We start from the raw sequence: 12,011 nt of genomic DNA on the forward strand, positions 1-12,011 counted from the left end.
GGCAATTGAAGGAAATTTGCACACAGAAATCTCCACAGTAGCAATGGAGTGAGTGACTAATTTATCTGGAGGATTGTAAGAAAGGAAACAGAAAAACTCCTTCCTTTTTTTTTGAATAGCATTACAGGACTTTTGATGTTTACCTGAAAAGGGAGATGGGACCTTTTTTAATGTCTCATCCAAAGGATAGCCTCTGACAATGCAGCACACCCCAGTACTGGAGTGCGATACATAAATGAAAGGCAGAACATTTTTGGATCGACAGAATCTTTGTCAGTCACATTTATAAACATACATTCTACAGTTTATTGCTTAACATACTAGAAAAGTTTAAATTTACATGTTGATGTCAAAGATTGAGATTAATTTGGATAGAATCTAAAATTGATGAGTATGCAGACAACTGTTTACTGCAATAAAATCAAAGGGCAACTATCGAACACTAAAACAAGAGCTTGCGGACAAAGATGATTAATGGGCATTTTAAATGCCAGCATTTAATTATGTAAAAGACATGCTCATTATGGATTTGAAATTATGTAGGTTTGGAAACATATTAAAACAAATGAGACTGCTATCATTTATCAGCTTCGTTAGTATTAAATAAAATGTTGAAACCCTGTCAGTTTGAGATCATGAAGGATATTTATGTGAAAAAGCAATCTGTAGTTCTAAGAATAAAACCATTTTTGCTGAAGCCTAAAACCGAGCAAGGAATCAGTGGCAAGTCAAGCTGGCTGGAACCTAAAGAGTTCGCTTTTTAAAAAAATCTGGTTTCATCATTAGAGACCAGATATACATTTTTATGTAAACAAACACTATAACTTTGTTGTTATTTTCTTAGCTCTTTGCCCCGACTCACACCCGGAATGACTTTCTACAGTATAAAATTACACAAGTCTTATTCTAAAATAAAATTTGAGTTTAAGACACGAGAATAATCTTTTGACTAAAATGTCATCTCTCCCATTGATAATACATACTAAATTAACTTATTCTTTTCTTTATAGGATTCGTGAATCTTAACTATGTGTTTACATAGGAATTTAAGATCTGAAGGTGGTCATTTGGCCCAGTGATGTCTTTCAACCATAGACATGGCATTGTGATTAACCACTCCCTTCCCCATATCCCACTTTTTTGCCTAAAACATATTTCAGAGCGAATTTTATATAAAGGTATACAAGATTTTAGATGGGATTAGGAAGTAAATCCAGAAAAATGCTTTCAGATACACCAAGGTGGCAGAACAAAAGGGAACAGGTTAAGGTTGCAAAGAACAATTTTGGGACAGATGCCAGAAATATTTTACACAAACAGTAATAAACAACTAAATCAGGTTACAAGGAAGAAGGTTTGAGACCAAGATGTTGGACTTGTTTAAGAAACAGCTCAATTCAGCAATGGAAGGACAGTAGGGTGGATATTCTGGAAAACTGAGATTAAGTAGACCGAAGGACCTTCTTCATTCAAACTCAAACCTCTCTCATTATCTCTTATAATATTCATAACCTTCCAAATACCTATGCGTCTCCTTGAATTGCTCAATCGACCATTGCTTTTCTAGGGCTGTGTTTTCCAAATCTCAGCGCTCTGCAAGAACTTCATCCTTGCCTCAATACTAGCCTGTTTTACCTCAATTTTAAGGTTTTGCCCCAACGATTTATTGGCCCATCAGGGGAAAACATTGCTGTGTTTAATTTGTCAATTCCCTTCATAATCTTGAATACAATTAAATCCCCTTCATCCTCAGCTCTGGAGAATACATCTCTAACCTTCAAATCATAGTTCACCGTCCCCTCCCCAATCCCTGGTATCATCCTTATGAATCTATGATGCATTCTTTCTCAAGCCAGTAAATCCTTTGTGTTGAAACATCCAAAAACAAATACAATACTTTACTTCAAGTATTGTGGTCTCACTTGTACTTTCCTGCTTTTTTATTCTATACATATTGCTCTGAAACCAGTATTCCATTAGCTTTCTTAATAACTTTCTATATTGTAAGCAAGCTTTTTGTGATTTATTTTCAGCACACTTGAGTTCATCAACTTTTGTTAAGACGTTTTCCCATTTGACACACATTTTTAATATCAAAATACATTAGCTCACATTTGGCTACATCGAATTGCAACTACCATTCTTCTACCCAAATCACCATGAACCACAGAAGGTTGGAGGATTTGTTTGGTCAGCTGGTTGTCTGACACATGTGGAAACCCACCATCAATCTTAAGAGTATCCAAAGTGAACAGTGTTCCATGCATCCCACCAAAACATAGAAATTCCAGAGATGTTTATTCGAATGGAATGAGTACTCTCTCCCTGGTGGGACGCATCCTATTTACCTAATTCCAGAAAGTATTAGACCCAGTTTGGCAAGAGCCAAGGCTTGGAGATCTTAGTTTGCACTTTGGGATCCTCCTGGAGTCTAATCAGCTAAAACCGCATGGTTTGCCATTCAGGGCACTACCTGGCAAACTTTCCTGCTGCTTGTCCAGTTAGGACTACCCTACCCGGCTTGCCGGATTAATGGGTGGGAAGTGTCCCTGCCCCCAGTGACTGATCTACCCATCTTGAACACTGGGCCAACCAATGGAACATGGAGGCAGGTGCCCAGAAGTGCTGAATCAGGGGAAAATATCGCTGTGTTTAATTTGACAATTCCCTTCATAATCTTGAATACAATTAAATCCCCTTCATCCTCAGCTCTGGAGAATCCATCCCTAACCTTCAAATCATAGTTCGGCCCAAGGGAAGAAATCAAGGGAATGGATTGGAATGTACAAGGGGCATCAGTCCCAATTCTTATCGGTACTTCGGGGTCATAGAGGACAACAACTTCAGCCTGGATACTGTCCTGAAGGACCATGCTGAGAAGGGGTGAAGGGCACTCTGGTCATGCTTCTCCCTCTTCAAAGACAGCAAGGTTCCAATGCAGGTCAAGCTTATGGCATACAAGATCTGTGTGCAAACAATTCTCCTTTATGGAATTTGTGGATGCAGCGGAGAGGCTTCTTCTGGTCCATTTGCAAAGCCCAGGATCAAGCAGTGAGGTGCATTGTGGGCAAACACAGGAAGAAGGTGCAGAGAGGGGGGGCTCCAGCCTACCCTGATCTATCGCTAAGCATCCTGGACGTGGACAACCTATTTCCTAAGGCCCCTTGCGTGGGAACCTGGATTAGCAGCTGGTGCTGAGTTAGCCTGATATTCGGCACTGGACTTGGACCTTGAGAACCTCAACATGGCTAGCACGTCACAAGCCATTATGTAAAGGTTCTCCCACCAGAAGCCTGAAGGCAGATGCCCACCAGATAGCTGAGGATAAAAACTCTCTGAGGTTTGGGGCGATAGCTGCTGGAAAGCATTACCTGGAGTCTGAGTTCATGAACACATGTACTTGGTTTGTATATCCAGCACCTGGACTCCAACTTGATTAGTCTGCAAAGAGGCAGCAATTGCTGCTTAAACTCCTTTCTAGAATTAGGTAAGTAATGAAGAGGAGAGAGTGCGAATTCCACTCCAACAATCTATCTTTAGTATTTCCATGGATAGATGGGATGCATGTAATTCTCAGTTTGGTTTGGATACTCCAAAGCATGGTGATCGGTTTCCGCATATGTTAGAAACCCAGCTGACAAAAAAAAACTCCTCTTCTGCTCTGTTTGGCCTTGACATCATTCCTATAGTGAAGCTCTCAAAACTGGACACAATACTTCAACCATGGTCCATCCAATAAATTTATACAAGTTTAACATTACCCCATTTTTTATATTCTAATCCCCCATTTGTAAAACCTTCCATTAGCTTATTTGCTGACTTTATGCATAATAATGTTAGGTCTCTCTGATCTCCGCTCCTTTTAAAATTTTATGATTTAATGCATATTTCCTCTAATTCTTGCTCCCAATTTGCATTCAATTTCATATGCTATCTACCTGCCCAATCCACTATTCTATGTCCTCCTAAAGTTGCTTACAGCTCTCTCACAGTTGGCCACACTCCCTATTTTTGAGACAAATGCAAATGTTGATATTGTGCTTTTATTCCTAAGTCCAATCATTTATAAAAATAGAGAAATGGTGCCATCACCATGATCCATCACTGACCTCTGGGGCACCATTGTTTACATCACTGACTGAAAAACATTAATTTACCCTTCTCTCCATTTTCTGTCCTTCAGCCAACTTTCTATCTATGCTGTCACATTTTTATTCCTATCAAACGCTGTAAGTTTTTCAACAAGTCTCCTATGCGACTTTTTCAAACGCCTTTTGAAAATCCATGAAAAAGTTACAGAATATTTCTCACCTTAATGCCTTCAATGAATTGTTGGTTATTGATACACAAGATGTTAAGTCCAGATGTCTCAGTTTCGTGCAGAATTTACTAAGGCTAATACAAGTGCTGCAAAAAAAAAAGTGACTTTAAATATCATCCACCTTGCAGGTAAAACAAATCAGTCCAAATTTTATTGGATTCTACTCACCTATCATTAATTTTTGTGCAACCATTGAGATTTAAATGTTCAATATTCTTACAGTTCTGTGCAAAAGTCCTAAAGATAAGAAAAAATATGCACTCAAAATGTTGAACTCAAAAATTCTAAATATCCCAAAAAATCATAGAACATTGCAAAAGTACCTTCCCTAGAAAAATGTTATGCAATAGTACAAAATTAATTCAGATAATTTAATAGAAATTTCTACTTGCTTGACTATTTTCAACTCATCAGTTTCCACTGTTCACTACCAACATTTAGTTCTCCCAGAATATTCCAGGGTTTTAATAGCCAGTTGGTCCTTTAAGTGCTCTAAGACGCTACACTGTGCAAAAGGCACTATATGAACACAAGTTGTTGCTGATTTAACATCTTATTGAAAGGACAGCACTTCCGACAACATAGTGCTCTTTCTGGTACCAACACCAGCTTGTATATGGAACTTATGTAAAATTCAGCACATGCTTCACGGAAAATAATTAAACCTAAAAATTGTGTTATGTTCCTCCAACATAAACATTTATCAGTAATTCAATCACAATGGTAACTGTGGCATGTTATACTGTATGGCTGGAAGGAGGCCGAAATAGAAAAGAAAAATCAATGCTTTGTGGATGTATCTTATTCTCCCTGTCTGTTTTTTGTATTTAGAGGGAACAAATATACATTACAAAATTACATTTGTAAAGCGCCTTTCTCATCAGGAAGATGTCCCAAGGCGCTGAACAGTCAGGGAATAGGACCCTAGCTGAGCGGGGGGGGGGGGGGGGGGGGGGGGGGGGCGGAGTTGGGATCATGGAGGTCAAGGAACGTAGGAGGGTGCCCGAAGGCACAGTCGAAGAGGAGGATCTTGAGGAGTGCCTTGAAGGAGGCAAGGGAGGGAGCAAGGCAAAGGGAATGTGGGATGGAGTTCCAGAAGATGAGGGCAGAGAGACTGAAGGACCGAACGCCGATGGTGGGACAGGCCGGGCTGGGCAGGGGACATGGAGCAGGCCGGAGCCTGCTGAGCGGAGAGAGTGGACAGGTTGATAAGGGTCAGAGAGGTAGGATGGGGCAAGCCCGTGGAGGGCCTTGAAGGTGAGGACGAGAATTCTTAAACTCGATCCTCTGAGGGATGGAAAGCCAGTGGAGCCAGACGAGGGTGGTTGTGATGGGGTTATGGAGCCTGGGGTGGGAGAGGAAATGATCTGCAGAGTTCTGGATGATCTGCAGCTTGTGGAGGGAAGAGTTTGGAAGGCCGACAAGCAGGGTGTAGGCATCGTCAAGTCTAGATGTAATGAAGTTTCAGCGGCCTGAGGGATGAGGCAGAGGCGGAGTTGGGAAATGTTGTGGAGGTGGGGGAAGGCAGAGAGTGTCATGGTACGGATGCAGGAGAGAAAGGACAGTTGAGCATTGAACAAGCCATTTGATGTGCATCCGTGGATGCCGATGCTGCTAGTGCCTGAGGTGTGGAGGTCCTGATGGGAGCCAATCAGGAGAGCCTTGGTCTTGCTGAAGTTCAACTGTAGAATATTAGCTCTCATCCAGGACTTGATGTCCGACAGACAATCTGTCAGGATAAGCGCATTATAGAGAATGTAGGAGTGATCTTAAAAGAGCGATAAGACAGGCTAAAAGATCGCATGAGAAGAGGTTAGCGGGTAACATAAAGGGGAATCCTAAAATATTTTATAAGCAAATAAAGGAAAAAAGGTTAGTTAAAGGTAGGGTGGGGCCAATCAAAGACAATGATGGCAATCTTGTTGTGGAGGCAGAGGGCATGGCTGATGTACTAAACGAGTACTTTGCATCTGTCTTCACAACGGAAACGGATGCCCCAAATGCCACAGTATTGGATGACAGGGTAGAGGACGTAGATCAGATTACTAAAGACAGAGAGGAAGTTCTGAAAAGATTGCCTGGGCTCAAAATTGATAAGTCACCAGGACCAGATGGGTTTCACCCAAGGTTGCTGTGGGAGATACGGGTTCAAATAGCGGAGGCTTTGGCCATTATATTTCAATCGTCATTGGACACAGGAGTGGTGCCAAGAGACTGGAGAGTAGCTAATGTTACCCCACTCTACAAAAAGGGGCAGAAAGACAAGCCCGGAAATTACAGGCCAGTCAGCCTAACTTCGGTAATAGGAAAGCTACTGGAGACCGTAATCCGGGACAAAATAAATCTCTACTTAGAGGAACACGAGGTAATTAGAGACAGCCAACATGGATTTGTTAAAGGCAAATCTTGCCTAACAAATCTAATAGAATTTTTTGAAGAGGTGACTGCGAGGGTTGATGAGGGAAATGCGGTGGACATTATTTACATGGATTTTAAAAAGGCTTTTGACACAGTACCGCATAAGAGGTTAATAAAAAAACTGGAGGCCCACGGTATTAAGGGGACAGTAGCCGTTTGGATTAGGAACTGGCTGAGTGACAGAATGCAGAGGGTGGTGGTTAATGGGTGTTTCTCGCAATGGAAGGAGGTGTGCAGCGGTGTCCCCCAGGGATCGGTATTGGGACCACTGCTCTTTCTAATATATATTAATGATCTGGACTTGGGCATAGGGAGCACTATTTCCAAGTTTGCAGATGATACCAAGTTAGGTAGGGTAGTAAATAGTGAAGAAGATTGTGACGGACTGCAGGCAGACATACACAGAATGGTGGAATGGGCTGACATGTGGCAGATGGATTTCAATGTAGATAAGTGCGAGGTGATACACTTAGGTAGGAAAAATGATAGGAGGCAATATAGGCTTGGTAGCTCAATCTTAAGGGGGTGAACGTACAGAGAGATCTGGGCGTTCAAGTAAGAGATTCATTGAAGGTGGCAGAGCAGGTAGATAGGGCAGTAAAAAGGGCATTTGGTGTACTGAGCTTCATTAGTAGGGGCATAGAGTATAAGAGTAGGGAGGTTATGCTTAATCTGTACAAAACACTGGTTAGGCCTCAGCTGGAGTACTGCGTCCAGTTCTGGGCACCTTACCTCAGGAAGGATATTAAGGCACTGGAAAGGGTGCAGAGGAGATTCACGAGAATGATACCAGGAATGGGGAAGCTTAGCTATGAGGACAGGCTGGAAAAGTTAGGACTTTTCCCATTAGAGCAGAGAAGGTTACGCGGGGACCTGATAGAGGTCTTCAAGATCATGAAAGGTTTCGACAGGCTAGATAGGGAAAAGCTGTTTCCGCTGGTAGGTGTCTGTGACTCGTGGTCACAGTCTTAAGATATCTACCAAAAGAAGCAGAGGGGAGGTTAGAAGGATTTGTTTCACTCAGCGAGTTGTTAGAATTTGGAATGATCTGCCCGAAAGGGCAGTGAAGTCCGATTCGATAACAGCTTTTAAGAGAGAACTGGATAGGTATCTGGGGAAGACAGGTTTGCAGGGTTATGGGGAGAAAGCTGGTGAATGGGGTTAATAAAAGTCAGTTGCTCTGTCAAAGAGCCGGCACAGACTCGATGGGCTAAATGGTCTCCTTCTGTGCCGTAACATTCTATGATTCTATGATAGCAGTGGTCCTCGAGTCAAGGATGGAGGCAGAGAGGTATAATTGGGTGTCATCCGCGTACATGTGGAAGTTGACCTCATGTCTGTGGATGATGTCACCAAGAGGGAACATATAGTTTTGAAGACAAGCCATTTTTGGAGACAAAATGGAGCTGGTGTGAGAGATAGAATCTGAACCATTCAAGGACAGAACCTTGAAGGTTAAGGTGAGAAGAAAGACTTTCCAAATGTGTCTGGAATTCAATTATTGTTCAAAAAGCGTCGAAACTTTGGAATTTAGTTTGTGTTCTTTATAGTGTCAACTGCTATTCTTCTTCCCCAAAGTCCTTACCAATCACAAATCTTGGGAAGATAAGAACTAAGCACCGAAGAGCCAAAAGACCACACATTTTACAGTTTTACTTCATGATAATGACGACTGTGTTTATAACAGCTCATTTCACAAATTTTTGATTTTATTAACATTACCAGCATTAACAAACAGAATTGGTCTTTAAAATACCAACTTACTTAAGAGAAGCATCACCGATGCTGAGACATCCTCGAAGACTCAGCTGGCGTAGGAAACCTCCACATCGTTTGGAAATGTTTTCCACTACACGACCCTACAATCAGAAAGATTTGCAGAAAATCAATAATAAATAAGTAGGTAAGTATAAATTTAGATCAGAAGAAGACCAATCTGGTTAAAGGAAACAAATGGACTCATGTGCTTCTTTGCAATTCTACAATTATCAATGAATATTACCTTAGTGTAATTAGGTGCATGATAAATATTCAGCCCTTACCTCTATGTCTGTCTGGAAATTAAACAAGTCAATTCTCTGCCAGTTGCTCCCATCAAGTGCCAGGATATTCCATGCCTACATTTTTCCCCAAAACAATGTAAATAATGAAAGTTTAATATTATGGATATTAAAATCATTTTCTTTGGCACTTAAGACTCTGAAACTTAGATTCAGTCTGATAGATCCTGTTCATACCTCAAGTAACACTCAAGTCAAGTCCCTTTGAATGTCACAAATAAAAGTCCAAGTCTCTCAGAAGGACCCCGGAAAGAATGTGCGTAAATACAAAATACTTGTATTTGATGTAGGGCCTTACCACAGTAAACTCAAAGCATTTCACACAATGAACTATTTATGAAGTGTAGTGTCCCTTGTTTCATCAAGGGCACCACTAACACCAGGGTCATTTTCTTTGGGTGCCAAAATAGAATTAGTTGGCAAAACAGTTTTAGATATGTCATTTGCTGAACCTTATTCAAATCAACCAGTAATCTCACTCATGCCAAGAATGCTATTCCAGTACTGAGGGATGATTAAAGTCAGTCCAACTTCTTGTCCAAGAGCTCCAAGATGTGCCCCACATGAAGAGCTCTATATAAATGCACGTTGTTGTTGTCGTCAAATACACAATATACAGGAATTGGTCAGAAAAAAACAATGAAATCTTTCAGCATTTATTATCCCTTCAAATCACTTAATGACGTGGACCCACCCTATCTCTGCAATCTCCTTCGCCCCCATTCCAATGCCCATACCCTTCACTCCGCCAACTCTGGTCCACTGCTTGTTCCTCACCCCCTGTATCTGCCATGAGCAGCTGAGCTTTCAGTTTCCATGCTTCTGCAATGTGGAACTTGCTCTAAGAATCCCTTGCCTTGAATATAGTATTGTAATACTGTACCTTGGAAACCTGTGCACATCGACATAAAGTGATAACATCCAGGTAGGAAAATATTCTGTGGAAAAAATAGTAAAACTGAATATCAGATATAATACATTCAAGGGTAATTTTACCAAAGGTGGCTAGAGATTATGTTAAAGCAACATGGTATAGTATAAAATTTACAGTGCCCAAATAAAACTCACCACATTATAGCATTTTTTTTACAAGCTACAACATAACACTTCAGCAAATAAAAATTGATGTACCCATAACAAGTACAAAAAAGGGAGTGAATACGATTCAAATACTTTAAAAAGATGATATAAATAACATATGTAAGAAGACTATTTACTTGGATTATGACGCCACAGAAAAAGGTCACAAATTCAAAAGATAACAAGTTTCAAGCAAGAAAGACTAGAGGAAATAAAATCGCCATTTCTGAATACTGGATATATGAAATAAGCCCACAGGAAAATTAGCCATACTGTTAATTCTTAAAACATGGACTAATGTCATATTGACTGGAGTAAATTATTGGGCTAAGGTATAACAGGAAAAATGGAGCTCTCCATGGAAACAATATTTCCTGTAATGCCAGAACCAAGGAAGCAATTTCTAAAAGTAAGTGATTGTGTGGATGCAATCCATAAATAACCAAGAATTTTGTGTGTATAACTTTAGGTTTAGAGACAAATCTTTGCAAACTTAACAGAGTAGAGTGAAAGGAAACCAAATGGCCTTTTCTCATTCTGCTCTCCTTTAAAAATCAGGCAAAATTTTACTCACCAACAGAAAAACTGATGGGAAGTTCTGGGAACATACTCAGCTTTTATTCGCTTTTTTAAAAAATTGTAGAGGAGCACAATCATTAAACTATGCAAAACTGATAGTTTTCTTTACAATGGTTTTAGCTAATGGTTCATGTCTTCAGTCGTAGAATAAGGCAAGATCACTAAAGAAGTTTGGATGAAGAAACATTTATAGCGCATTTAATATCCTTCCAGAAGCCTTCCAACTACAAATGCGAGAAAGTGATGGGTTTCCTCGGGAACAAAATCAAGAGGATCCACTCAGATGCCTCTTCCTCTGCACCACTCCTATTTCTTCCCTAGTCTCCACTCACTCTTCCTTCCATACCTTAATTCATTAATCCCCCCCTCCCCCCCAGTCAATTCAATCCTTTGCCACTAAATTGCATCTTAAATTTTAATCTGCCTGAAGTAGCAATACCTTAAGTAAGAAAGAGCACTGAAAAATTACAATGAACCAAAAAAATTTGAAAACAGTTCAAAGCTGAACTGAGTGACAAAACAAACAAGAGTAGACTAGGATTCAGAGTTGAATTTTTTTAGGGGAAAAAGTTCCTACAATAAGCTCATAATGGAAAAATCCCATTAATGGTACCCAAAGACTGCTAAAGATACAGACGCACATCACTCACCTCTAATGTCTGAGTTACATAATTGATTATAATGGGTTTTCTTAGAGCCTCTAATCAAGATTGATAAAAAGGACTTCCATCCTGTCCACATCAACTACTAAGTGATAATTCCTTTCAGTGGAAAATGAAGTAGATAAAATTTCAAAACCATGACTAAGGAAAAACTCAAACTCATTCAAAAAGAACCTAAGGCCTAAGAATTCCTATGTGGCAAATAAAATGGATTTGCAATATTAAGTACAGTAGAACCTCACTAATCCGGTCACTAAAGGGACTGGGCAAAAGTGACCTATTTAGTGAGGTGACCTGATTACTGAAACAGCTCGGGTGATTCAGGTCACTGAGGTAATGCTAAGGGCATTGGTAACGGGCAATGGTGATGAACATTCAACAACCATACGTTGCAATCTCATTAAAATAAAGGCACTGTCATACTTAAAACAAAAGCTGTCATGTATTCAGCCATCCTTTTGAGAATGCAGCCAACTTATGTTCTGCCAATGCCATAGATCACAGCTAACTGTCTGACTTTTGTCCCCACTGTTTTTGATTAAGTCCACTCTCTCACGTAAGGACAACTCCTTCCATGGTGGCATGTTTACAGCACTTACCAAGAATTGGTTACAGGAGCTCAGGTTAGGCCACGGGCACCGGGCGAAGTTGATTTTCCGTTTGCGCCGCTTCCAGAATCCCAACACTCCCTGCGTGGCGCATGCGCAACCAGAGCCCACTGCACCCGCAGTAGCAGAGCTGAGGAAACAGCGCGAGAAGCCCGAGGCCTAGCGCACTGTGTACTGTACAGGTTAGCAGCCGGGGGACTGTGGTGGGTGGGGTTTGTACCGCATTTGAAGCGGAGGAAGGTGCTGTTGTGGCCGCAATCAATGATTGTTGTCCTGATTAATG

At 40.7% G+C, this 12,011-nt stretch overlaps 1 protein-coding gene across 2 annotated transcripts in view; it reads right to left on the reverse strand.

Moving 5' to 3' along the window:
- The window catches only part of fbxl2 (F-box and leucine-rich repeat protein 2), a 62,004-nt gene that overhangs the window by 31,991 nt on the left and 18,002 nt on the right, over positions 1-12,011 (reverse strand). For both annotated transcript variants that reach the window (XR_488212.2, XM_007898097.2), the window contains exons 3-7: positions 9,683-9,737; positions 8,782-8,856; positions 8,504-8,598; positions 4,490-4,558; positions 4,312-4,407 (exon numbers count right to left, since the gene is read on the reverse strand). Coding sequence is in view for 1 of the 2 variants with exons in the window: in XM_007898097.2 (XP_007896288.1) it covers positions 4,312-4,407; positions 4,490-4,558; positions 8,504-8,598; positions 8,782-8,856; positions 9,683-9,737 (390 nt within the window). In the remaining variant the exon portion in view is untranslated. The remainder of the gene's footprint in view (positions 1-4,311; positions 4,408-4,489; positions 4,559-8,503; positions 8,599-8,781; positions 8,857-9,682; positions 9,738-12,011) is intronic.

The sequence above is a fragment of the Callorhinchus milii genome, unplaced genomic scaffold (assembly GCF_018977255.1).
Source record: "Callorhinchus milii isolate IMCB2004 unplaced genomic scaffold, IMCB_Cmil_1.0 Scaffold2, whole genome shotgun sequence".
NCBI lineage: Eukaryota > Metazoa > Chordata > Chondrichthyes > Chimaeriformes > Callorhinchidae > Callorhinchus > Callorhinchus milii.